The 26709-nt window shown below is 44.3% G+C and overlaps 1 protein-coding gene across 3 annotated transcripts in view; it reads right to left on the reverse strand.

Annotated features, from left to right (window-relative positions):
* Positions 1 to 16715: 16715 nt before the first annotated feature.
* LOC136631344 (uncharacterized) overlaps positions 16716 to 26709 on the reverse strand; it is a 60832-nt gene continuing 50838 nt past the window's right edge. For 2 of the 3 annotated variants that reach the window (XM_066605604.1, XM_066605605.1), the window contains exons 9-12: positions 25493 to 25636; positions 23159 to 23279; positions 19617 to 19729; positions 16716 to 16959 (exon numbers count right to left, since the gene is read on the reverse strand). In XM_066605604.1, the coding sequence (XP_066461701.1) occupies positions 16867 to 16959; positions 19617 to 19729; positions 23159 to 23279; positions 25493 to 25636 (471 nt within the window). In that variant the 3' untranslated portion in view covers positions 16716 to 16866. The remainder of the gene's footprint in view (positions 16960 to 19616; positions 19730 to 23158; positions 23280 to 25492; positions 25637 to 26709) is intronic. The other variant, XM_066605606.1, reaches the window with a different exon arrangement.

Here is a 26709-nt window from a genome sequence, read left to right on the forward strand (position 1 = left end):
TCACACATTTTCATAAGTTTTCTTACATTCTACAAATTCATCCACACGGCGGCAGCCCTTGAGGGGCTCTGTCTTCTTTAATAAGGTCTTACGCATATTGGAACAACAACAACAATAATAATAACACGCTCCATAGAATGCATCCCTCTTAATTTTCAAATTGTCAGCCCCTTATATACCAGCAAAACAACCGAGGGTCCCTTCTCCTATAGAACCAGCCTCATAAAATGCATCTCTCTGAAATCAAATCATTAGCCCCATGTATAAGGCAAAACAACCGAGAGTCCCTTCTCCTATGAAGCCTGTCTCACAAAATGCATCCCTCTTAATTTTCAAATTGTTAGCCCCTTATATACTGGAAAAACAACCGAGGGTCCCTTCTCTTGTGAGACTAAATGAAAAGAAAGAGAAAAAAAAACTTCTGCAGATACAACAAACAACCTTCACTATTGCTAAAACGCTACGGACTTCAAAGTACAAATAGACTACAGACTAGTTTCTGGGTGACCTATTGGTGCGCATATCATGGTCAGTGGTCCATGACGGCAAACCCGGAGCCCACACGAGTTACCGTGTAGAACTCTTAACCCAACCCGTCCGGTCACAAACCACAGATAGTCAGTCCCGCTGCAAGACTCTCAGCGTAAAACACAACATAAATATATGCTGGTCTTACCTGGAGTTCTGTGAGTTGATCAGGCTCGGTTTGCAGCAGGACGGCTTCTCCGTGGCGTGGATCCGGGTGGAATGCGTTGTAGGCTCTGGCTTTGTCGCCCCACGTTGGGCGCCAAATTGTCAGGGTAATTCTAAGTACAGCACCAATCAGGCCCACCCTACTTGCCCCGCTGCTGGCCGTAAAGAAAGAAACACCACACGGAGGTCTGGTATCGTTCCTCACACGGGACATGACTGCGCTTCGCCCTTTATTACAGATTACATGAGATCTTATACCCTTTGTCTCATCACCAGGAATGGGTGATGGGCTTATAACCATATATGGGAAGTCCGGATTTCCGGCCTGAGACAGTGAAAATTATGTACATAGTTGAACAGTTGTTATCTTAATACTGGCGCCTCCGGGAAAACAGCCAAGTACGCGTCCTTCGTCCGATTCTTCTTTTGCTGGGTTTTAAGATACATTTTGTCTTCGCCTGGCAAGGTCTTTGGCATATCTGGTATAAGGCGACGTATTAAGTTTTTTCATAGAGTTAGTACAAATGAGAATAACGTTAGTATACATAAAAAGAAAGGCATATAACTATATCTATGTAAATGTATATATTCCAGTGTTTTCTTTTCTACCTACAAGGGTATATATATATATATATATACACACACACATATATATATATATATATATATATATATATATATATATATACATATATACATATATCCTTCTCACTATAGACTGCAATACTTCAGTATTGAAGTGTACAGTTATTTTGACTGTTGCCTATGAATACCTAAGTATTGCAATAAATAGTACAAGTGATCAAATGATCGCAAATTCAAGTCCCACATGGATACTAAATAAAAGCGTAAAAAAAGTTTACTAAGGTTTTTTCAACAGTAACATCCAGGTAGGCAGGTGTGTTTAATTCCTTATCAGAACACTATTTAACATGACCAACTACTTTGACCCATGGCTTTCGGAGTGGTAATACGCATGGAGTTTTTTCCACCCTTTGTTACAAGCATGCTTCTCTAGTCTCCCCGGTGAGATCTTGTCATGGATGCATCACAGCCTTGGTTTCTTTATGCTTTAGACATCACCTGGCGCTGGGGGATTTTCCTTTATTTTCGCAGGTACATTTAACCTAGGGGTTGACTAGATTTCTTCTGTCTTACTTAGGTATTATTAGCTGGCCTGACACTCTGCTACTTTGATGTATTGCTGCTGTTACATTGTATTCAAGACATTTGGACTATGGACATGCATGTTTGTATTTTGTATAGATGGCTTTAAGGGGTAGTTGTCCATATTGACCCTACCTTGTGTATTGGTTCATGCAGTTTTAAGTGTTTTTATGTTTAAGGGTCTTGGAATATGGCGACGGAAAGCAATTTTTGTCTTAAAAATAAAATGGGAATTAACTTTTTAAAACCAGAAAAACATAAAAACTATCTACATTTGGTATTATTGTAAATGTACTGACCTGCAGAACTACCGTGTTTCCCCGAAAATAAGATGCTGTCTTATATTTTTTCCCCCAAAAAGGGGCACAGTGTCTTATTTTCGGGGGGAAGGGGCTTGTACTTACCTGGTCCGCAGCGTCCCAATGGTGTCCTGGTGTCCCGCGGCATCCTCCTTGTCTCACAGATGTCTTCTGCTGGCGACGGGGCTTTGAATTCCCCGCCTCCAGCAGAAGCGAGCACTGTGATTGGCTATCGAGCGTTGGCAGCCAATCACAGCCGGCACTCGATGAGCCAATCACTGCACTGTGAACGCTGTAAAAACTGAAGCTCACAAAAAAATGGTGTGATTGGATTTTTTTTCATTTTTCCCCACTTAAACTTTTCAGTACATTGAATATTACATTAATTTGTACCATTAGGGCCGCCTGCAGACGAGCGGGTCGGATCCGGTGGCGAGGATTCTCGCTGCGGGACCCGACCCGAGCTCCTGCAGGGATGAGTGCGTACTCACCCGCGCCCGCTGGCCCCGGCTCTTTCATGTGCCGGCTGCCGGGCAGCCGGCGCATGCGCAGACCGGAGTCGGCAGCCGGGTGAGTGACGTTTCTGTGCACAGAAATAGGACATGCTGCCAAACCGCGACCGTCTGCATAGGATTGCATTTGTTAATGCAATCCCATGCAGGCTTTGAGCGGCGGAAATCCTGCGGGAAATCCCGCCGTGGGATTTCCCCCCGTGTGCAGGCGGCCTAAGACATGAAAAAAATGCAAAAAATAACTCCTCATAAGTCGGTGGAAAAATAAAAAAGTTATGGCTGTTGAAAGGTGAAGACAAAAAAAAAGAATACAAAAAAGTGAAAAATGTCTTGTCCTGAAGGGACTCAGGTCCACCGGCAGTGCCACAGTCATGACAATAGTATCTTTACGCATCCCTTGTCCATATTGGACAAGGGGAAAGATAAAGAGGTTTTTCAGGATTTTGACATCTATGGGCTATACTTAGCATCGGTCGGGGTCCGACTCTCAGAACCCCACCCAGCTAAATTAAAGGGCTTCGGCACTCAGGGTGAGCACTCCACCTCTTTGTCTATTAGGCACAGCTCTGTAACATCTGTGCCTGGGACTGAGCTGCAATTTTCTAATTTGTACTTAGTTTATGGAATAATAAATGAAGACACAAAATAAGGACCTGCTACGATTTGTCGTGAGAAATCGCCTATATAAATAGAGCCCCCGCAAATAGTGGGTTCTATTTCCATGTGAGTTTTGTGCATCTTGCAACGCACAAAACTCGCTCAACAAAATGGCCAAAGTCTTAGAAGTGTGACTGGGGTCATTCCAGTTGTAATACAGTACATTCTATTAAACCTATACCATGAACAGCAAAGCATAAGTGACATTAATAAGGGAAATGCTGACTCCTGACAATAACATTTTAATTTCTATATAATGCAACCTGGAAACAACCTTAACAGTTCGCTGAAGCATATCATAGTGAGACATCTGGCATTAATAATTACTTAATTGTTGCTAAGTAAGACTAAATAGATTTGAGAGCCTCCTTGTAAGTGCCCTCTCCTGGTTAGAGTGAGTTTCCATGTCAAGTATAAAAACTAGGATTGTTTTAACCATTTCCAATGCAACGTTGGACTTCGTCTGACAATATGATTTTTCTGTACCACTCTGATGATTACCAGCTCGGCTGTCGGAGTCTGTCCGATGCTTTTCCTCAAGTAGTACTGATTTTTGCTATTTCTAAGATATATTAAGAGAAGCATGAAGTCTAGATCACGGGAGGTCATTATTCCCCTCTACTCTTCCTTAGTCAGACCTCATCTGGAATACTGGGTCCAGTTCTGGACATTCCACTTTAAAAAAAGGCAAACTGGAGCAAGTCCGGAGAAGAGCTACCAGGATGTTAAGCGGTCTACAAATCATGTCCTATGAAGAACGGTTAAAGGATCTGGGAATGTTTAGCTTGCAAAAAAGAAAGCTGAGAGAAGACTTAATAGCGGTCTACAAATATCTGAAGAGCTGTCACAGTGCAGAGGGATCAGCCCTATTCTCATTTGTACAAGGAAAGACTAGAAGCAATGGATGAAACTGAAAGGGAGGAGACACAGATTAGATATTAGAAGGACTTTTTGACAGTGAGGGTGATCAATGAGTGGAACAGGTTACCACGGGAGGTGGGGAATTCTCCTTCAATGGAAGTGTTCAAACAGAAGCTGGACAGACATCTGTCTGGGATGATTTAGTAAATCCTGCACTGAGCAGAGGGTTGAAGTCAACCACCCTGGAGGTCCCTTCCAACTCTACCCTTCTATGATTCTATAGCGCAGGTTGTTCTTTGGTGTAATACTCAACATGACTCTGAATTTGAAGTCGCAAATAGTTGTCTATTTTACAAAAGAATGGCTAGACCGAACCCAATTCTTCAAGGATATTTTCTCTCGTCTTTGTTTTCTCCAAGTATTTGGATGCTGCCTTTAGTTTCTCCTGTTGTAGCTCAAGTGAGTGTGCGTACCCGAGAGAGAGAAAGGTGAAGAATGTTAGCAAGTGTATTGATAATAAATGCAAAGAACTTTATGTACTGTGAAGAAGTGTGGCTACAGATGGGAGCATAGTAGGTTTCTCAGTTAAGATTCAATTCAAGTGCTACAATCCAAAGACGCCAACAAAGTGGGGCCTATGAATTTTATGTTTGTGTGATTCAGAAAATTGTTATCTCTTTTCTCACATTGCCTATTATGGGAAGATAACAACAGAAAGTCTCATTCGTACTGATTTGCCATTTACGTCTTGAATAGTGATTCATTTTGGCACAGGTTTTGCAAGCACGTACAAGTGGTTCAGGCTATCACATCTACACTGACAGGTTCTAGCCAAGCCTTCAACTTGTTCGGGAATTGCATGAAATGAAAATACATATAACAGGAATAGTTTTGGATTCTAGCAGGAATATTCCAGGTGATCTGCAAAAGAAGAAGTTTCATGAATGTCAATTATATACCATAAATGATGTGCCTCTCATTCCATGACAGGAGCTTAGTGACAATACTAAGTACACTCTTAGACCCTCAAACAGAGTTGATCACTGGTTATTGGAAGAAGCAGCCTGTTCTAATTGAAAAACCAACAGTAATTTTAGAATACACAAAGTTTCTGGGAGGAGTGCACAGAGCTGGTCAGTACGGTGGAGGTTACGGGTTTACAAGGAGGTCCCACAAATGGTAGAAAAAATTCTTCTTCTGGCTGATGGAAGTTTCAGTTGCGAACAGCTACATCCTTTACTGATTGGATAAGGAGGAGAGTGGAGAAAAATTGTAGACATCCCTTTCTGCAATGTGAGGAACAGAAATTCAAGAAAGAGGAGAAGACCATCATCTTTTGACCTTCATCATCTTCATAAACTTTTGGGCCCCAATGCAAAATCTGAAACAGGGCCCCTACCTACTACGTGCTATTTATAATACTGGTGTTTTCCTATGTGATAGAGGGGCCTTTGGGCCTCCTAAGGCTCAAGGGCCCTGTAGTGACCGGTACCCCCTCATACCCTATAGCTACGCCCCTGTCTTTTGACCTTCAGGAAAGGCTAAATTGGAAGATGCATTTCATAATGCAAAATGGAAAAAATCTACAAAGGATTGTGTAGTTTCCAGCAGACGAAATGAGAAAGGGGAACGGAGAGAAACCAGTTTCTACTGTGAGACATACAATAGGAAGCCTGGCGATTCAAGAAGTATCACAATCAAGCAAAATGACAAACAAAAACACTTTAATAAACCTAAAATAGATAATAGAATCATCAGAGTTCACATTTATGTTTTTCTTGTTACCATGCGGCTGTTGCGGCTCCTCCCGGGGCGGCGGGGTGCTGGGTCCTGCAGTCGGGGCGCATTCCCCCGGCTTTTGGTCTGGCTGCCGGGAGACTGGGCAGCGGTGTGCTGGTGGCTCGCGTGACACCATGTGCGTGCGCATCAGTGAGTGCAACTTCTGTCCACTTGCTTCCTTTTTATATTGTCTGTTGGGAGTTGGCTTCTCCCTCTCTCCGCCCCTGGGCGGAGGCTTTTGTTTATAAGTCTGGCAGTGACTGGCAATCACTGCCAGTTATTGGTTTCCCTCAGTGAGCTAGCTAGCCTGCCTCTGTTGGTCTCCTGCTCTTGTCAGCTTGTTTGCTATTTCTGCCAGGTTATGCCATCTGCTTCAAGTCTGCTTTGTATTTTCGTGTTGGTTTATTACATCTGCTTTTTCTGTCGTTATTACCCCCTTTCCATCAGGTACTCCAGCGTTCCTTCTCGGTCCCTAGTGAGAGTAGGGACCGCCACCCAGTTGCCCGCCTGGGGTTAGCCAGGAGTGGAGGCGAGTAGGCAGGGACAGGGATTGCGGGTGAGATCAGGGCAACCCGGGCTGGCATATCTAGTGCAGTATACCGTAACATAATAACTGCCCTTTAAAATTGCCCAGCATGTTTTGGTTTTTTTTGCTCTCCAATGTAGGCCATGAGTACCCTTGCAAATCGGTTGCAGGGTTTAGTGGGCGTGCTCCAGGACCTGTCTGGTCGTATGGTGGCCCAGGAGCAGCGGGAGTGTGTGCATGTTTCTGCCGACCCTTCTATTCCTGAGCTCAAGTGTCCTCTTCCTGAGGTGTTTTCAGGGGAGAAGAGCAAGTTTTTTGTTTTCCAGCATGCATGTAGATTGTACTTTCAGATGCGGCCCCGCTCATCTGGCTCAGAGTCCCAGAAAGTGGGATTGATTATGTCCTTACTTTGGCGTTTCCCCCAGACATGGGCCTACTCCTTGCCCGAGAGTTCGACTTGCCTGCAGTCAGTTGACTTGTTTTTTCAGGAACTTGGAGGTATTTTTGATGAGCCGGACCGTGCGGGGTTGGTCGTCTCTCATCTCATGTCCCTACATCAGTGGCAGCAGTGGGTACAGGACTATCGCTCTAAATTTAGACAGTATGCAGGTGAAGCTTCTTGGAACGATGGCGCCCTTAGAGACGTGTTTTTGTTGGGGCTGTGTGACGCTGTCAAGGATCTGCTCATTTCCCATCCCGCACCCGTAACACTCAATGATGCAATGGAATTGGCAGTCAAAGCTGACAGCAGGCTGAGATCTAGAAAAAAGAAATGTCAGGCGCACAAAGCTAGGGAACCCAGCAGACCTGCTCCCACTTCTCCCATGCCACCTTCTGGTGCCGAGCCTATGGAAGTGGACCAGCTAACTCCAGAGGAACGGTGACGGTTCCAGATGGCTCACCATTTCTGTTTCTATTGTGGGAAAGCCGGACATCGTGTAGCAACCTGTCCTCAGAAGCAGATGCAACATCAGCCAGAACCGACGGAAGAACTTCAGATCCTAGGCAACTGTCGGGAGGGTCGCCTAGGATCACAGGTACTCCCTAAGTTGTTGATGCCTTGTCAGATTGGCTTCCGGAATTTCACTCGGTCCGGTCAGGCTTTTATTGATTCGGGAGCTGCCGCCAATTTGATTAATTTAAATTTTCTCAGACCTCTGATAACTGAATTCTCAGCGTTAAAAATCCCCATACGCTTCTACTTCTCTGTCTGCAGGTGTTGTACAATGGAGGACTCCCATTTTACAGTTCACTGTGGGTGTTTTCAATTCAGAGAATCATTCGTTCCTCGTAATGGAAAGGATGTCTGTTGATGTAGTGCTTGGTATGCCCTGGTTGGCACTGCACAATCCCCGATTTGATTGGTCCACTCGGGAAATGACACATTGGGGGTTGTCCTGTCATAGTCACTTAGCTACTATATCCATGTGTTCAGCAGATGCCGTACTTAGTCCGGAGTATTTGTTTGATTTTCATCATGTATTTTCCAAGAACCTGTCTGAGACTTTGCCTCCCCATAGGGAGTGGGACTGTGGTATTGATTTGATCCCCAACAGTCCCATCCCTAAGGAAATTTATTTTCAATTTGTCGGGGCATGAGCACGAGGACCTTAAGTCCTATATCTCAGAGTCTCTGGCCAAACAACATATGTGGCCGTCCAGGTCCCCTGCCGGGGCAGGTCTCTTCTTTGTAGAGAAGAAGAATGGCACATTGAGGCCTTGTGTGGATTATCGGGGTTTGAATAAAATTACAGTGAAGAAGCAGTGCTCCTTGCCCCTGATTCCTGAGATATTGAATCAGGTGGTAGGGGCCCACTGGTTTTCCAAATTGGACTTAAGAGGGGTTTACAATTTAATTCACGTCCGAGAGGGAGATGAGTGGAAGACCACGTTCAACACCCTGTTAGGACATTTTGAAAGTGTGGTCATGCCCTTCGGACTTTGTAATGCCCCTGCTGTGTTTTAGGGATTTATGAATGCAGTCTTCCACGACTTCCTGGGGGTATTCTTGGTCATATATCTCAATGACATTCTGGTGTACTCCCCAGACTGGGATTCTCATGTGCGGCAACTGAGGCTGTTTCTGACCCGTTTGCGTGAGTACCATCTTTTTGTCAAGTTGGAGAAATGCAATTTTGGCACTAAACAAGTGACCTTCCTTGGTTATGTGATTTCAACCGCGGAGATTCAAATGGAGTCTGATAAAGTAGCAGCAATCTCCCAATGGGTCAGACCAGATAACCTGAAAGCTCTCCAGCGGTTTTTAGGTTTCGCAAATTTTTACCGTAAATTCTATAAGAATTATTCCGTTATTGTGCAGCCCCTGACTGATCTGACCAAGAAGGGTGCTGCCTTGGTAAGATGGTCGCCTGAGGCCCTAGAGGCTTTTAGTCGTCTCAAGAGGGTGTTTACTACCGCCCCAGTACTAGTACAGCCTGACACGCGGCGACTGTTCTTCATTGAGGTCGATGCTTCTGAGGTAGGGGCGCGGGCTGTACTGTTTCAGAAAATCAGCGGGAGATCTGGGTATAGCCCATGTGCGTTCTTCTCGCGGAAGTTCAGTTCGGCGGAACGTAACTACGACGTGGTAATCGTGAGTTATTGACGATTAAGTGGGCTCTAGAAGACTGGCGTCACAATCTTGAAGCGGCGAGGCATCCCATTACCGTTATACTGATCAAAAAAACGTAGTATATCTCGCCAATGCTAAGAGACTCACAGCACGTCAAGCCAGGTGGACATTGTTTTTCGGCAGGCTTAACGTCATCGTTACTTATATTCCAGGAGAGAAGAACGTGAAGGCGGATGCCCTCTCACAGAGTTTCGGTTTGCCGGAAAGTGAGACAGTGGCTCCCGAGAATATCTTGGCACCTGGGGTGGTGGTGGCAGCTGTAGAATCTGATCTCATTCCTCGTCTACGGAGCTGTAAGCAGGACGCTCCCTCGGGGTGCCGGAGGGCAGATGGTTTGTGCCAGAGACCTTGCGTCTCAGGGTCATTGAAGAGTCTCATCTATTCTCGCAGGTCATCCGGGGGTTCAGGGGACTCTGAATCTTTGTTCTAGACACTACTGGTGGCCAGGCATGTCTCGGGAGATCCGCGACTTTGTTAAGGGATGCTCTGTCTGTGCACGTAGTAAAAGTCGTCGTCCGGAGGGTCCCCTGAGACCGTTACTGGTGCCATCTCGTCCGTGGTCGCATTTATCGGTAGATTTTATCATCGATCTGCCTGAGTCTCAGAAATTCACCACGATCCTGGTTGTTGTGGACCGCTTCCCAAAAATGGCACATTTCGTCGTACTAAAGAAGCTACCTTCTGCTATAGAGTTTGCCAAGATTTTTGTAAATGAAATCATTCATCTACATGGGGTTCCCGAGAACATTGTATCTGATCGCGGGGCTCAGTTTGTTGCTCAATTCTGGCAAGCCTTCTGTAGGAACCTGGGAATGTCGCTTTCGTTCTCGTCAGCATTCCACCAGCAAACTAATGGTCAGACTGAGCGGAAGAACCAGGATTTAGTGCCATATTTACAGTTGTTTGCTAGCGAAAAGGCTCATCAGTGGGCAGAATTCCTTCTGCTGGCAGAGTTTGCACTAAATAACCATACTTGTTCCTCCACTGGGATGTCGCCATTCCGTTGCGTATATGGTCAGCATCCTTGCTTCGTACAGCTATTTTTTACTCCGTCGGCCTGTCCTGCAGCTGATGTCGCCACAGATGCGCTGCAGGGAATATGGAAAGAAGTACAGAAGAATCTGGAAGCAACGGGCGCTCATATGCAGTTGCGTAGTGGGAGGAATCTGTCAGTATCTGAACCTTACAGGATGGGACAGAAGGTATATTTGTCTTCTAGAAATCTCAAATTGAAGGTTCCATCTTTGAAACTGGCACCACGTTACGTGGGTCCCTTTGTCATCACGCGGGTAGTAAATCTGCTTGCTTCTGAACTTGATTTGCCAGCTACATGGAGGGTTCATAGGGTCTTTCACAAGTCATTATTGAAATCTTTTGTCCCTTCAGTGACAAGTATACCGTAACATTTCTCTTTTAAAATTGTAGGATAATTCCAAGAAATAAACAACCTCTTTCCCACCCAAAAACAAAATAAATGCTGGAGAGTTTGTGGGTGGCAGGGAAATCAGATTGGAAAAGACTAAAGGAGTCTCCTGGCAGTGTCCAAAATGCTGTAAAAGATATCTGGTGACCCCAAAGACTTATTTATTTGGTGTTCTGCAGTGTAGAAAGCTCAGGGGCTCTTCATGCTTTGGTCCTCATTATGACACCCTTAGTGGTGAAAAATGTGTCTACATACTTAAAGGGAACTTGTCACCTTGGAACTGAGTTATGTAGCTGTTCTGGGAGTTGATGGGAGTCAGGGGATGTATTTTTATACTCATTTGTACCCCAGTTCCCACGGTGTCCCCTGGTGAAGATCACACGTGGTTTGAAAATCGGACTCTTTTCAGACTGGTGTGTACATACTTTCTTATAGAGGTCTATGGGAGTGCGTGCACAGTGGTCTGAAAAGAGTCAGATTTTCAGATATTGCATGACCTTCACCGGCAGACACTGGGAACAGTGGAATATAAAAATTACATTCACCGGCTCTCTGTCACCTCCTGGAATAGCTACACAACTTATTTTATGGCCCTGTTCTGAGGTGACAGGTTCCCTTTAAAAGTGTATCGGAGTTTTGGGTTTTAAATAAAATGGATTTCCTGTGCCATAAAATAACACATTAACATATACTCATCTCTCTCCGCCGGAACTGGGAGAGGCGAGTATATACCTGTTAGTTATTTTACTCCATGGGAAAGCCATTTTATTTAAAACCTATAACTTGGACAACCCGCTTTAATGATGTGTCATCTGGTATCCGGAAGACAGAACTTGTATATCCAGATTAGAGTGGTATTCATTGCTCAGCTAGAACATTAAAACTACTCACAGGTGAAGTGAATAACCCTGATGATCTGGAGACAATGTTACTGTACCTGTGAGGCCGCTTTCACACGGCCGAGAAGAACATGCAAGATTTGTGCATTTGAAGACATTAGCTATTTTTTCCCATATCCCATCATGGCACAGGGGAAAATTGTGGCATGTGCCATCTTTGGGAGTTCCCTCGGAACGCATCACTCATTGTTTTCAATGGGGCCGGTAAAGCATCACATGGCATGCAAGGTGCACGTGAGTGCGATGCAAGATTTACAATTAAGACAATCACTACTTCCCTGGAGGGATGCGAGGCGTTTTGGGGGAAATCGCACACTGGTGAGTGCAATATGAGGCCGAGTTTCACGGCGTGATATCACACTTGCCAATGTGAAATTAGCCTGAGGGTTGAGATATATCAGGCAACAACTGAACAGCCAGTTCTTGAAGTTGATGTGCTGGAAGCAGGAAAAATGGGCAGATGTGAGTGTAGTACGAGGACAGCAGGCCAAGGAATATGAGACAGATATGGAGAAACCAGAATTTCTAGTTTTTATTTCTCTAACAATCAGTATGACTCTACCACTGCCATTAGTAAAGTAGGGAAATAACGTTCATAAATACAAGTTATACAGTCATATTTTGGATTATAAATATATCAAATTGTACAAAATATCCAACTATTTTTTAACACAGAGCTAAATGGTCATACAAATATCTGCAAATGGTTTATTTGGCTACTTTATGGTCAGATATTAGGAACTAATCCTAAAAAAGAATACTGAGAGGCTTGACCCTTAAATACATATTCTATTAATGCAGTTTTCAGTTACCATCAATTCCGTAATACAGCGGTCACTTTGGTACTCCGACCCAAAGGGGCACTTTAACCCTCATTCGATACTGGTTTCAAAGTACAGGACTGCAATGAACAAGGCTGAGGTTAGAAACACCCCATGGTACCACATGAGGGTACTTTACACAGATTTGTATCCCACGCCTGTATACATTGCTTACCATAAAAAGAGATTGGACAGGGATGCACTATGGGAAGATTCTTGCACAGCTGTTCTCCCGGCCACTAACTATGCAGAGACTGCAGCTCTGCTCCATGGACTTGTACAGCAGTGGCCGCTGTGCAAGGAATGACTGTGAATGGGAATTAGCACTAAACCAGTGCTACTACTACTGTGATTTCAGGATCTGTGTGGTACAGGTAGTTATACATTCACCCAGGGGCGTAACTATAGAGGATGCAGAGGATGTGGTTGCACCCGGGCCCAGGAGCCTTAGGGGGCCCATAAGGCCTCTCTACTCCATATAGAGAGCCCAGTACTATGAATAAAGCATTATAGTTGGGGCCCTGTTACAGGTTTTGCATTGGGGCCCAGAAGCTTCAAGTTATGCCTCTGCATGGTTTAGGTATGGGTACGGGTACAGATACAGATAGAGGGGGGGCCCCAGCTCACGTTTTGCATCAGGGGCCCTGAGCCTTTAGTTACGCCCCTGGGTTCACCTATTATAAAATTATGGCATATCTAGCTACCGTTCATGCCATCACTTGATGAGATAGGTATAGCCCTTTAAGGGATGAATCTTAGAAATGAAATGTAATAAACTTTTTAATTCCCTTGTAATTTGTGAATTCATTGGGCAGATAATGAATGTTTCTAAATTCTTGCCTGTATTCCTCCTGCTCCTTTCTCTAGTAGCATGATGTGTGTTATCACAAGTACAGCTGTAACACCACCAATCATATTAACATTCACAGCTTGGGGCACAGCTAACAACCAAATTAACATGCACAACAGGTAGCAACTAGCAGGAGGTTGGGGGTTACAGCCTTATCAAAAATGTTAAGCCATAAGGAAAAATGCCATAAACAAGCACAAATTATTTTAAAGGGGTTGTCCCGCGCCGAAACGGGTTTTTTTTTTTTTCAACCCCCCCCCCGTTCGGCGCGAGACAACCCCGATGCAGGGACGTACAGACAGCTTACCGGAGCGCTTACCTTGATCCCCGCGCTCCGGTGACTTCTATACTTACCTGTGAAGATGGCCGCCGGGAACCTCTTGCTTCGTGGACCGCAGCTCTTCTGTGCGGTCCACTGCCGATTCCAGCCTCCTGATTGGCTGGAATCGGCACGTGACGGGGCGGAGCTACACGGAGCCGCTCTCTGGCACGAGCGGCTCCATAGAAGACTACAGAAGACCCGGACTGCGCAAGCGCGGCTAATTTGGCCATCGGAGGGCGAAAATTAGTCGGGCTCCATGGGAACGAGGACGCTAACAACGGAGCAGGTAAGTAAAAAACTTTTTATAACTTCTGTATGGCTCATAATTAATGCACAATGTATATTACAAAGTGCATTATTATGGCCATACAGAAGTGTATAGACCCACTTGCTGCCTCGGGACAACCCCTTTAAGTATTCATATAATTACAGTTTGTTTAGGTGGCCGGGCGCGACTTATCGATCATTTCTTTGGGCAGTGTCTGCAATTAGGGGCCTGCAAATGTAACTCTCAAGCTCTTATGAAACTCCGTAAAGCGCACAAAGTCCACTGCTACACATTGTGTAACGATGGCCAGTACAATAGTATGCGAAATAGAAAGAAGATCATCAGTACTCATCCAGAGAAGTTGTATTTTCTTCCAGTTCACATGCTGCAATATCACACTATGCAACCATCTTGCTATTTCCAGTTTTTAAGGTCACCGCTGCTCTGTTTTCCTATCTTGGTCTATCCAGACCCAAATTGATATAACTATAGAGAAAGGAAATGGAAAGATGGAAAAATACCTCTACAGCGTCACCTATTAAAAGACAGCATTCCTGCGAGTCAAAGTCAGACTGGGAATTGTGAGCCAAAGCCAGAATAATCATGCACAGACAGCTGTTTCGGGGTGTTGGCTGTCATCAGTGTGTAGCAGGTTTCTGGCTTGGCTAGTGAGAGGCCTAAAGACATAGGTCAGGAAGGGTTGTGAAAGTCCTATAGACGTGGGTCAGGAAGGATATCATTTCTGTCTTTCAGTAGGTGGCACTGTAGAGGTATTGTTCCATCTTTCTATTTGCATATTTCCCAGAGGAGCATGCATGGCCTTATAAGTCTCCTCACACCTTCTAGATTCTCTCCCTAAGGAGAAACAATACCCTTCCTGGCCTATAGAGAAAATAGACATGGCAAAGACGATATAGTGCATCTCACTTCAATGCAGGAAAAACTTGTTGGCTATTGTAACAAGAATGTTTAATAAGGCACATATACAATCAAACAACCAGTGGCATGCCTCATATCTACGCCTGACCCATGTTTCGCCTATCAGCATACTTGAATATGCTGACGTTCTGGATGAGTTTTGAAGATCCTGTTTTCCCTTTGCTGTACATGCCTACTATTTCTTCGTAAAACTACAACTCCCACATACCCTGACAACTGAAGGTTGCCACTTTCACAACAGCTGTAGACCACTAGTATAAAACAAGGTTGTAGTAGAGAGATAAGACAGGCACTGTGCGAGGAGAACTGAGGAAAGTACTAAAACAGCAGCGACATAGTAGTAGAGGTGATGCCCATGAATATACAGTGGCTAAGTAAAAACAAACTATCATTTCTTTATAAACAGGCATAACAATCACTGTTGGCTCATTCACTAATCGTTCTTTTTAAATCCTGATCGTTCAGTCATTCTCATTCAATTACACAGCGATTGTGAATGACTGAACAGTTTCTCATTGAACAAGTCATGGATGTATCTGCCTGTATAAACGGGCTGCACTTGTGAACTCTGACACCGTTCGATCATTTGAACGAGAAATCGGCCGGACTAAATGGCCCCTAAGGCTCCGGCGTAATCTATAGGTGAAAGTGAAGAGTCCAATGATAAATATTGGTAAACGCATTATTTACATCAATGCGATAGTGACATTTTAACAGTTAATTAAAGTGTTCACAACTCTTAAAGGGGTTGTCTCGCGAAAGCAAGTGGGGTTATACACTTCTGTATGGCCATATTAATGCACTTTGTAATGTACATCGTGCATTAAATATGAGCCATACAGAAGTTATTCACTTACCCACTCCGTTGCTGGCGTCCCCGTCTCCATGGAGCCGTCTAATTTCGGTGTCTTCTTGCTTCTTTAGACGCGCTTGCGCATTCCGGTCTTCTGCTGTGTGCTCGCGCTGGAGAGCTGGTCTGCGCGTCGTCATCGTAGCTCCGCCCCGTCACGTGGTGCCGATCAGCCAATTAGGTGGCTGTAATCGGCAGTGGAACGCAAGACATCCACAGTGCACCATGGGAGAAGACCCGCGGTGCACCATGGGAGAAAACTGTGGTGCATCATTGGGAAAGGACCAGCGGCCATCTTTAAAGAAGAAATTTTAAAAGTTCACGAAACGAGGTACTGGTAAGTAGAAACGCTCTTTTATAACGCTTTCCAAGGGTAGTGTACTATGTTTGCTTTAGCAGGGGGACTGGGAGGAGAAAAAAATTTGATTTCTGCCACGGGACAACCCCTTTAAATCACAACATCCCCAAAACATAGATGAAAACATAAATCTACTGCTCCATAGCGGGATGGTACTAATGGTGGCCAGTTGTATTTGCTGACAACAAATTGGACCTTGACCACTGGCCATCATTAGTACCATTGCCCTATGGAGCTGTGGATTTGGGCTTGGATGCTTGCTTTTACTTAGCCACTGTATAAAACAAGGTTTAGTGTAGGTGAATTGTAATTAAAAGGGGTTATTCAGAAGAAAAAAAATTGATACTATTCCTCCCCCGTCAGTCTTCTTACCAGATCTTCTCCTCACCGATCTTCTCCTGCCTCCTCCAGTTCCCCAGGTCACGTCATCGCAAGTTGGCAGGTTCTTCTATTTCCTGTGATGTAGCATACATTATTGGCATTCTGCTTCCTGCAGGTCAGCGTACGCTACATTGCTAGTGACGTAGCATTCACTGCCTAGCAGAGAATGCTGTATCCTCGGCAGCCTGCTTTAGTGAGCAGGCTATTGCCGCAACTGCGCAAGTGCAGTGTCTCACCGCTAGTGTTCATATACTGTATGGACACTCACAGCGAGACACCACAGTTGCGGCAATAGCCTGGGCTTGCTCGCTAAAGCAGGCTGATGAGGATTAGGCATTCTCTGCTAGGCAGTGAACACTACATCACTAGTGATGCAGCATACCGTGCAGGAAGGAGACTGCTGAGAATAGACGCTACATCACAGGAAGAGGAGGATCCAACCGGTTGGGGGTGATGTGACCCGGGGGACTTTAGGAGACAGGAGAAGATCGGTGAGGTAAAGATCTGGTTAGAAGACTGCCTTGGGAGGAATAGGTAAGTACAGAAATGTTTTCTTCTGATGATAAAACCCCTTTAAGTTACTTAAAAGAAAAAAAAAAAACTCAGGGACAATAATCAATTCATGCTTGTCATCCAAATTCTATATCTCTTTCATATTCACAGATGTCTTCCATATCCTCCGTTAGTATCATATGTAGTTCTGTTAACATAACTTCTAGTGCCTGAAAGACAAAACAGATCATATAATATTGAAAATAGAGCTTTGAGAAGAGGTGCCAGACCACCAAGCACACATATATATCAGTCCCATCCAGTACGCTTATCATAGTCAATCTCTTTATACCACCGCCATCCATTGCTAGTGTTCTTACAGTGGATACACCCCCCCTTGTTAAAATGCCAGGTTTTTGTCATATTAAACAATCTGACAAAGATGAATCCTTTCAGATTTATTTCCCTCTTTAATGTGACCCGTTATCTCTACAATTCCAATGAAGAACAAACTGAAATCATCTAAGGTGGAAAAGTAAACTTAACAAAACAAAAATAATGTGGTTGTATAAGTGTTCACACCCTCTTATATTTGGGGATGTGGTTGTGTACAGAAGTAGTCAATGCCATTTAAACTCATGATAGATAGTATCAGCTCTCCGCTGCCATTATTTACAGGGATTCTGATTTACCCCATATAAAGTTTAGCTCTAGCACATCAAAGGGATCAGATTGTTGATCAGGAGAAGGGGACCAAAACATCTCCAAGGCATTGCATATACCAGAGAACACAGTGAAGACGGTCAGCAAGAGGTGGATTAAATTTGGCACAACAGTGGCATTACCAAGACCGTGTTATTGTCTGATTGGGACCCCAACTGTAAAGCTTCATTGATAGTATTGGTTTGCAATATGGGGAAGAGAGACATTATGAGCCCCCTAGGGCTCCTAGGCCCATGTGCAACCACACCCTCCGCATCCCCCTTACTTACTCCCATGCTCCAAATCAACAAAAGAATGGCTTCACCAGAAAAGTTTTGGAATGGCCCAGCCAGAGCCCAGACCTGAATCCCATTGAAGATCTGGGGGTTGGCCTGAAGAGGGTGCTACGCCTGAGATGCCCTCGCAATCTGACAGATTTGGAGCACTTTTGCAAGGAAGAGTTGGCAAAGATTGCCAAGTCAAGCTGTGCCATGCTGATAGATACCAACCCAAACGACTGAATGCTGTCATAAAGTCAGAGGGTGCATCAGCAAAGTATTAGTTATTGGCTGTGCATATTTATGTAACCACATTAGTTTAGTTTTTTCTACCCTAAAGTATTTCAGTTTGTTTTTCAATGGCATTGTATAGATAACGGGTCAGACTGAAGGTGGAAAGAAATCTGAACATGACAAAACATGGCATTTTAACAAGGGTGTGTAAACTTTTTATATCCACTGTTTAACATTACTAGCCACTGTAAGTGCTCTAGCTGGTCTGACTATGACTAAGGACGCATGTTGATCTATGTAAGCATTTTTATATTGTGCAAGCCAGTTTTTAGGGCTTATTCCCACAGGCGTATATCATCTGTGTGTTTACACTCCGGCCGATATACGCTGCGCATCTGATGCATTGGTTTACAATGCATCAGTGCACAGGCGCGTATCTCCACGGTGTACAAGCGCCTGGTCGGGCAATGCTACGTCGAAGCCAGCAGCTGTATTGACACCTATAGGAGCCAACGACACCTGCAGGAAAAGGGAGGTGGGAGGGAGTTTGGGAGCGTGACTGCTAAACTCCGTCCCTCTTCTCTTCTCCTCTCCGCCCCTTGCTGCTGTTTGCAATGGGAGAGGCGGGGCTAAACCCCACCCCTGTCCCATCCTCCCATTGACAACAGCGGCAAGGAGCGGGAGCTAGGGACACTAGCTCCTGCCCTGTCCCGACTCCTTCCCTTGCAGAGAGCTGTCGAGGCAGGGTGGGGAGAGACAGCTCGATGGCGTATACACCGCCCCATGCATCACACGGTAGCATATATCGTCCGGCTGTTTTCACGGCCAGCCGATATACACTTGTGTGAATAGGCCCTTATGGTGATTTTTATTTTTCAATAACGTTTATTCAAGTGATCTCCTGACTCTGGACAGCCCAGTTTTTTCTCTTCGCACATGCACACTTGGCTGAGTGCAGCAGATTAAAAAAAGCACTCCGATCAGCAGGTTCCCCCTCTTCTTTGCCTTCTTAATATTAGCAACCACAGCAAGTGTCTTTACAAGGTTAAGTGCACAGGGGTCAGATTTGCTGCTGAAATATTCTGCAGCAAGTCTGACGAAGTCTACGGTGAAATCCACACTGTCAAATCTGCACCAAAACTGGTAGATATTTCTGCTGCAGAGTTTCTTGCAGTTTAGGCAAGTTCTTACACAAATGGACTTGAATTGTGGATTCGGCACAAAATATGCGGTAAACCTTGGGCAGTGAAAGGCATGTATTTTCGTTCACACTTGTGGGTACGAATTGCAAATTGAGCGGGCGGAAGAAAAATCGCAGCGTGCTGTATTATAGCATAGATGGCCTCCATTGAAGCCAATGGATGCACGTGTTCTGCTTCCCACAAGCAATTAACATTGCATATGAGCAGGTCACCTATAGTAAACCCAGCAGACAACAGTAAAGCTGTGAGTGGCTCATCAGTTTCACTGGTCATGTGACAGTCGTATGAATGTGTCGCCCAATGGTTCTAATGCAGCGTGCATATGATATGCATATAATATGAACAGGGTATTTACATTCATTCTATGTTATGTTTCTCACAAACTCACAGCAAACCACGTCATGACTGCAACCCATATGTTGTGGAAATTAAACTTACAGCTTAAAATTGGAAGTACTGTAGTTCACATACCACTTTACTAACTGTATTTTGGTGGAAAAGCATGGCTGGATAGTTTTCAAAGGTGTTTTGTTGCACCTGTTGAATGTTGCCTTGATCTCTCAGGAGTACATCAAGCACGATACCTTCAGTAGGAGACAACGTATAAATAACTTCAGTGTTATGCACATATAGATATAGACTTTATAAACAAAACATGGTAGCATGTTGGCTCATTAGTAAGGACATTGGTGTTATGGGTAATCCACCTCTCTATCCATGACTCACCTGCTTCTCCCTTCTGCCAACCACTTCACTGGCTACTCGTCATCCAGAGAATCCAGTTCAAGATATTATCAATGACATACAAGACTGCCAACAACCTGTGTCCACCATACTGTACATCTCTAACCTAATATCCCAATGTCCATCTCTGATCCATTATCCCACATGTAATCTCCAATCCTCATAAGATGTCCTTCTCTACTCTCCTCTGTCACCTCCTCACACAATCATCTCCAAGATTTCTCCTGGCCATCATCTTCAACCTGGAACTCGCTACCCCAACAAACTCTCCACTGCCTTGAAAACCTGTTCAGAAAAGCCTACAGAAGCCTATAACCCTTCTGCCACCACTATATGGCAGCTTCCACCCTCACCTATCATCTCCCTCTCCCTTCCCTTATAGACTGTAAAGCCTCATGGGCAGGGTCCTCCCTTCCTTTGTATCAATCTGTTAGTCATTTAGTAGCTCTAACAGACAGAAATAACACAACACTAAACCTAATCCACACATTGCACAACACACCAACACCATTAAGCAATCAGGGGCCAAGAAGGAGCTCCATGGTAGACATGCCATTGACCTCAGTCAGAATCATGTTGACAAAACTGCATCAAACTGCTGGCTCGGGGTAACCTCCTTGGAGAAACAGAGGGGTTCATGATTGCCATACAGGGTCAAGTTATAAATACAAAAATCTACAGAAAACACAACCTTAGGCTGCATTCAGACGAACGTATATCAGCTCGGTTTTCACGCCGAGCCGATATACGTTGTCCTCGTGTGCAGGGGGGGGGGGGGAGGATGGAAGAGCCAGGAGCAAGAACTGAGCTCCCACCCCCTCTCTGCCTCCTCTCCACCCCTCTGCACTATTTGCAATGAAAGGAGGCAGGACGGGTTGGGGCTAAGTCACGAGAATTAGCCCCGCCCCGGCCCGCCTCTCCCCATTGCAAATAGTGCAGAGGGGCGGAGAGGAGGCAGAGAGGGGGCGGGAGCTCAGTTCCTGCTCCTGGCTCTTCCATCCTCCCCCCCCTGCACACGAGGACAACGTATATCGGCTCGGCGTGAAAACCAAGCCGATATACGTTCATGGGAATGCAGCCTTAGGGCTTCGACAGACAATGTGCAAATACTGTCCCCTCAACGGAGCATATTTGCACATGAACAAAGTTTGGATATGGCAATAATCAGGCTGATATGCACGTGTCAATGCAAGGTAGTGTCATTTTGGGGTTGCAATGCCAGTTCACACGCGTGTGACACCCTCTTTCCGTGAAATGGAATGGCAATTAACCCTTTCCAATCCACTGTCTGATATCTTCCACCATTCTTATTGAAGCTTGTACAGCTCCAATGTCAGAAGACATCCAACAGGGTATTATTACCGTCTATTGCCAGCCACTCCACTGGGGCACACACACTGGCTTTAGCCAGCAGATGGCATTGTTTTATAACGGCAAAGAGAGAAAGCCTTTTAGGAAACCCTGAATCCAAAATTGTATTGGACAGGGTTAAAGCCTAATAAAGGCAGCCTGTCTTCTTTTCCCTCTGTTGGCCACCAATCACACCCTTCTTGTTTTTTTAACCTGCCATAGACTTCCATGGCAGTTTGCTGCATAAAAAACGCAGAAAGATAGGGCAGGAAATATCTTATCGTCGTGTGCAGGAATTACACGTGAGAAACACGCTGATGAGAACGAACCTATTGAAGTCAATGGGTTCGCTTTGTCACATTTCACAGGCAAGAGTTTCGCGTGTGCAAACATGTTTGTCTGTTTAGGCCCTAAAAGACACCCCGCTTTTTGATGACGCGTGCAGAAAATACCACATGGTGGCAGAAACAATACAACACATCCCCTTTTGTTGCTCTTGGCACAGACAGATTATATACACAGACATAAGCTAATTGGCGATCGTTTTAGCAGTAATGTTCGCCCATCGTGCGCTTTTCGGGCACTGTTAGCTGATCGTTAAATTCAAGCTAACCTAAAAATCGTCCTTCAGTTTTATCAGAAGTTCTCCACTGGGTGTGCTGATAGCATTATTTCCCCGTGAAGAACAAAGGATCTGAGCGCAGGTAATAGCCTCAGGCTAGTAACTGCATTCAGGGAAGGCTTCATTTGCACATTTAATTGGTATTTAAGGAGCTGAGAAGCTCATTGGACCCATGTAAACCAGCCTGAATCCAACAAGAGCTTGTAGACAAGCACCAACTATCAGACACTCCTATCCCATACTACACATACACTACACAGACCTCCTAGAAAACAACATGCACAAAATGTACTACGACACAGACAAAACAATCCACCACAACAGACCAGACATCACACTCATTGGCAAAAATAACAAGTCCCCATCCATCATAGACATCTCCATCCCAAACACACACAACATGCCACATACATACACTGAGACAACCAATAGAGACTTCTGGGTTTTCTGTACTGTGGGTGGTTTTATAAATCTCCTGCTTTCCTGCAGAATCCGCAATTGAATTGCGGATAGGACAAGGATCGAACGGCTTCCATTGACTTCAATGGAAGCCGTCCGTGCGGGGTCCACACTGAAATGGAGCACGCTGCTTTTTTTTTTTCTCCGGACCAAATGGTTCACAAATCAAATCTGCATGCTTTATTTCATTTGTGGACGCCCATGTTTCCCTATGGGTGGCTTGATTTGCGGATCTCCCGTGCGGATTCCACAAATCAAATCCACCCGTGGACATTGGGCCTTTTAGTGTCAGATGAATTTAGCAAAATAACAATAAACAATTAAATAAATACTAAAACTATAAACAAATAATAGGCAAATACATACATCAGACCAAGAGAAGAAAAAAGTGAGAAATAAGCGCCTGTTCACATCTCATTACTGATTCCATCCTGAAGTTCACTTGGGTTTTATGTTTAAAATCCCCAAAACGGATCCCCTGGACAAAACCTCCATGCCATTTATAAAGCCTGCTGAAGTGGAGACCAATAATTCTCTCTTTTTTGATTCATTTCTGGCAATTTGCACCTGAAAGAAAAACTTGGTAGACCGCGGAATGAAACAAACACAACCCTGCCGAAACAGAGACTTGTTGGTCTTTATTTTAGCAGGTTTCATAAATGGCAGATATAGATTCTCTCCAGCGGGTTCTGTTTTTTTTAATGATTTTAAACATATAGTCCAATGGAACCCGGGAGAGAATGATGAGACGTGAACAGGCCGTAAGACTGATGGTTGAGGGTCCCAATAAAGAGACAAGTGATGGGGTGAGAGTCATTCAGTGTCTTTGATAACTTACTGTCCAGCAGGCATTGCATTGTATCCTTCCCAAATATCAAAGGTTCATGTGTTCCAATCATGTCAAGTAAGTGCTCCAAAATAAACATGTCTACAACATGTTTGTTTGCTGTTACTGTAATCTGACAACAATAAGAAACCCAGATTTATTGAATTATGTTACTCAATTATAGTAATTTCAAATACTTTAACATAGTCATATGACTTCTGAGAACTGTGTTTTGTCCAAAAATTACAGTCTAAAAATTCTTGTTAAAGGGCACCTGTCAGCATGAACATGCAGTCCATTCTGCATTGATATATAGTTTCATGAAGAAAGATTCAGCAGAACTATTATTAATTTTAATCTCTGCTCTTTCAGAGCTCAGGAGTCCAGTAGGAGGTCCTATCAGGGACTGCAAGCTATCTATGTATATGACTGTGCATACAGAAACTGATAGGACCATTAGGTCATCTGCACACAGGTGGGTCGGACCCCAAATGCGGGATTCTCCCAGCAGAGTTCGACCAGGTTCCCAGCCGATGACCCCAGCTTACCTCCTCTGCTGCGAATGTGCCAGCCAGAGCGCCGGCCAGCACACGCGCAGTACAAAGGACGCAGCGCCACCACTATGGCGATGATGCGGCTCCTGCGACCATTCTGCAATGATGATTGCAGAATGGCCACAGGACGGATGGCTTCTATTGACTTAAGCTTATTAAAGGGGAGAGAATAAAATGAAAAAAGAATACCAGTTCTACTGAATCTTTTCCCACAAAGCTATATACAATCTGCTCAGCTCCTCCTGCTCTATAACATGATGCCTGCAGAATGGACTGTATTTCTGTTGCTGACAGGTTCCCTTTAAACAACTGACTAGGCATGACAAAACAGCCTAACTACCAGCGGATCGCTGAAGGCCTGACTTGGAAGTTACACCTGGTTTCACATACAAATATATTGAAAGGGTATTCTCATCTGAAAGCCCATCCCACCTGACCTTGGCCCAAAGTCAGTTGCATCCAGGCTCCAAGAGATAGCCGAGCTCCCTGTGCTACATTGTTTCAGAAACTCCCATAGGAGTGAATCAGAGTTATGCTACTTCTGTTAGTCCTGAGATGAAGAAACAGGGTTGCGCTCTGTGCTAAGCTGCTTTTGTGACTCCCATTCACTTCTATGGGATTTAAGTAAAGAGCATAGCACAGGTGTGCTTGGCTTTTTCCATAAAGCTGATCATCTCTATAGTCGGTATCAGTACAATTAATGCAATGCACAAATGTAGAAAAATGTAACTTGACTGCTGTAACTTGCTGCAGTTTATTTGCCCTTTCAATTGCTTTTTAATAACATAAGAGTCATGTTTAACCTTCCTATATCTGCATTTATATCCTTAATGCACTTATTATGGATCGTATAGCTTTTTTTAAACTGTGAAATTATGGTCAAGCCCATGCATGTAAGGGCTTGACTCAAGATTTTCATGTATTCCCTATCCACAGGATAGGTATCTGTTTTGTAGGGCATAACTGCTAGGACCCCCAACAATCATCACAAAAAGGGGTCTAGTGTCCCTTCCCCTGCATGAATGAAGCTCCGGCCATGCATGCACATTGCCACTCCATTCATCTCTATGGAATTGGCAAAGATTACCTAGTGCTGTACTTGGCTACTTTGTAGCAGTCCCATAGGGATGAATGAACAAAGCAACAGCATGCATGCTTGACTACCACTCCATTCATATGGGGGGGACATGAGATAACCATTCTCTTATGGATTGAGCTGCCACTCCATTCATATGGGGGACATGAGATAACCCTTCTCTTATGGATTGAGCCACCACTCCATTCATCTCTATGGAATTGGCAGAGATTACCCAGTGCTGTACTTAGCTACTTTGTAGCAGTCACATAGGGATGAACAAAGCAACAGCATGCATGTTCGACTACCACTCCATTCATATGGGGAGACATGGGATAACCTTTCTCTTATGGATTGAGCTGCCACTCCATTCATATGGGGGGACATGAGATAACCCTTCCCTTATGGATTGATCTGCCATTCCATTCATCTCTATAGAACTGTGGGAGATTGCTGAGCACTGTACTTGGCTACTCTCTGGCAGTCCCATAGAGGTGAATGAAGCAGCCATGCACATGGCACCACTTAATTCATACAAGGGGGCACTACATTCCCATTCTTGTGTTCTGTGTGGGTCCCAGCAGTCAGACTTCACTTACACCCTTATCCCCTGCATGATAGAATCCTGTATTAACCACTATAACTCCTCATGTAAAGGTATTGAAACAAATAATTCATTGCTGACAGCATTACAAAAAGTTTATAACAAATAATTACCTGATTTTTGTGCAATTCAGAGAGTTGATCATCGCATTCACTGAGAACAGAGATGACAGCGTCTTTCATTTCCTTATCAATTACGCTTTTAATAAGACTGTCAAGTAGTCTGTCATGTTCAGTTTCAGAGTTTAGTTCATCTATCTGAAAAAGGATTGGTAATAATTGTAAAAATGCATTTAAAAAAAAACCATAAAATGAACAAACAACTGCAACATTATAACATGTTTCTCAACAACTCCCCAATATACCTAGAAGAAAAAGCCCACACAGGTGGGCAACTTGTCTGATGTCCCCCTAGAGGCCAAGGAGCAGCATCACCTTCCAAAGCTTCACATTTGATGCTGGCTTTTATTTTCACTTGGAGGGGTAACACTTTATATCAGTCCGAGGGAAGTAACATTTTGGCTTGTGGAGAGCACCATAAGGGTGTAGGGAGTGTTATAGGTCATGCAATGCTTCCTTGGAAAAGGCTATGCAAATAGGTGATTAAGTAATGCTCCTTAGTATCGCCTCATTTACATACATTATATATCAGTAACAAAGAATGGGGGTCCATAGTGATGGGCGCTACTATGGATGGGATTGGCCCATTTACTGATTGATATTGATCCTCGCTGGCAGATTCTGGCCAATATGATTTTTAGCAGATTTCTGAAGTTCAGAAAAATGTCTTTCTTTGGCAAACCATGGCAGAAAATAATCAGCAACAGAAGCAGAAGTGCACCATTCATTAGTTGAGGTGATAGCTTTATGTTAGGCGGCATTCTGTTTTATACACAATTCATTTCTGCACTTCCCATACTGCAGCTATTGGATGAAGATTTATAGCTACTTTTCACATTTTGCCTCGGGTAGCTAAAAAAGGCTAAAGGCAACCACTGAACGCGAGATACCATGGATCAGACAATACAGAGGCACACAGATAATATACAGTCACAACTGGGATAATAAACTGTGATGTCACAGAACATGCATAATAAGGAAAAATCCCTACACAGTAATAGTAGCCTCTGTAATATCACAACTCAGGGATGATGCACACCGTGATAAAGGGAAAATGCACAAGTGATATCATAAAACACAATAACAGTCACAGTGATGACACAGTAAATGCATTATAATCACGGTGAAGTCATAAGAATGTATTCTTGCATATAGTGATGTCACTGATATCATAGAACAGGGGAATAAATGTAAAGATGTGACAACTAAGG

Source organism: Eleutherodactylus coqui, chromosome 6 (genome assembly GCF_035609145.1).
Source record: "Eleutherodactylus coqui strain aEleCoq1 chromosome 6, aEleCoq1.hap1, whole genome shotgun sequence".
NCBI lineage: Eukaryota > Metazoa > Chordata > Amphibia > Anura > Eleutherodactylidae > Eleutherodactylus > Eleutherodactylus coqui.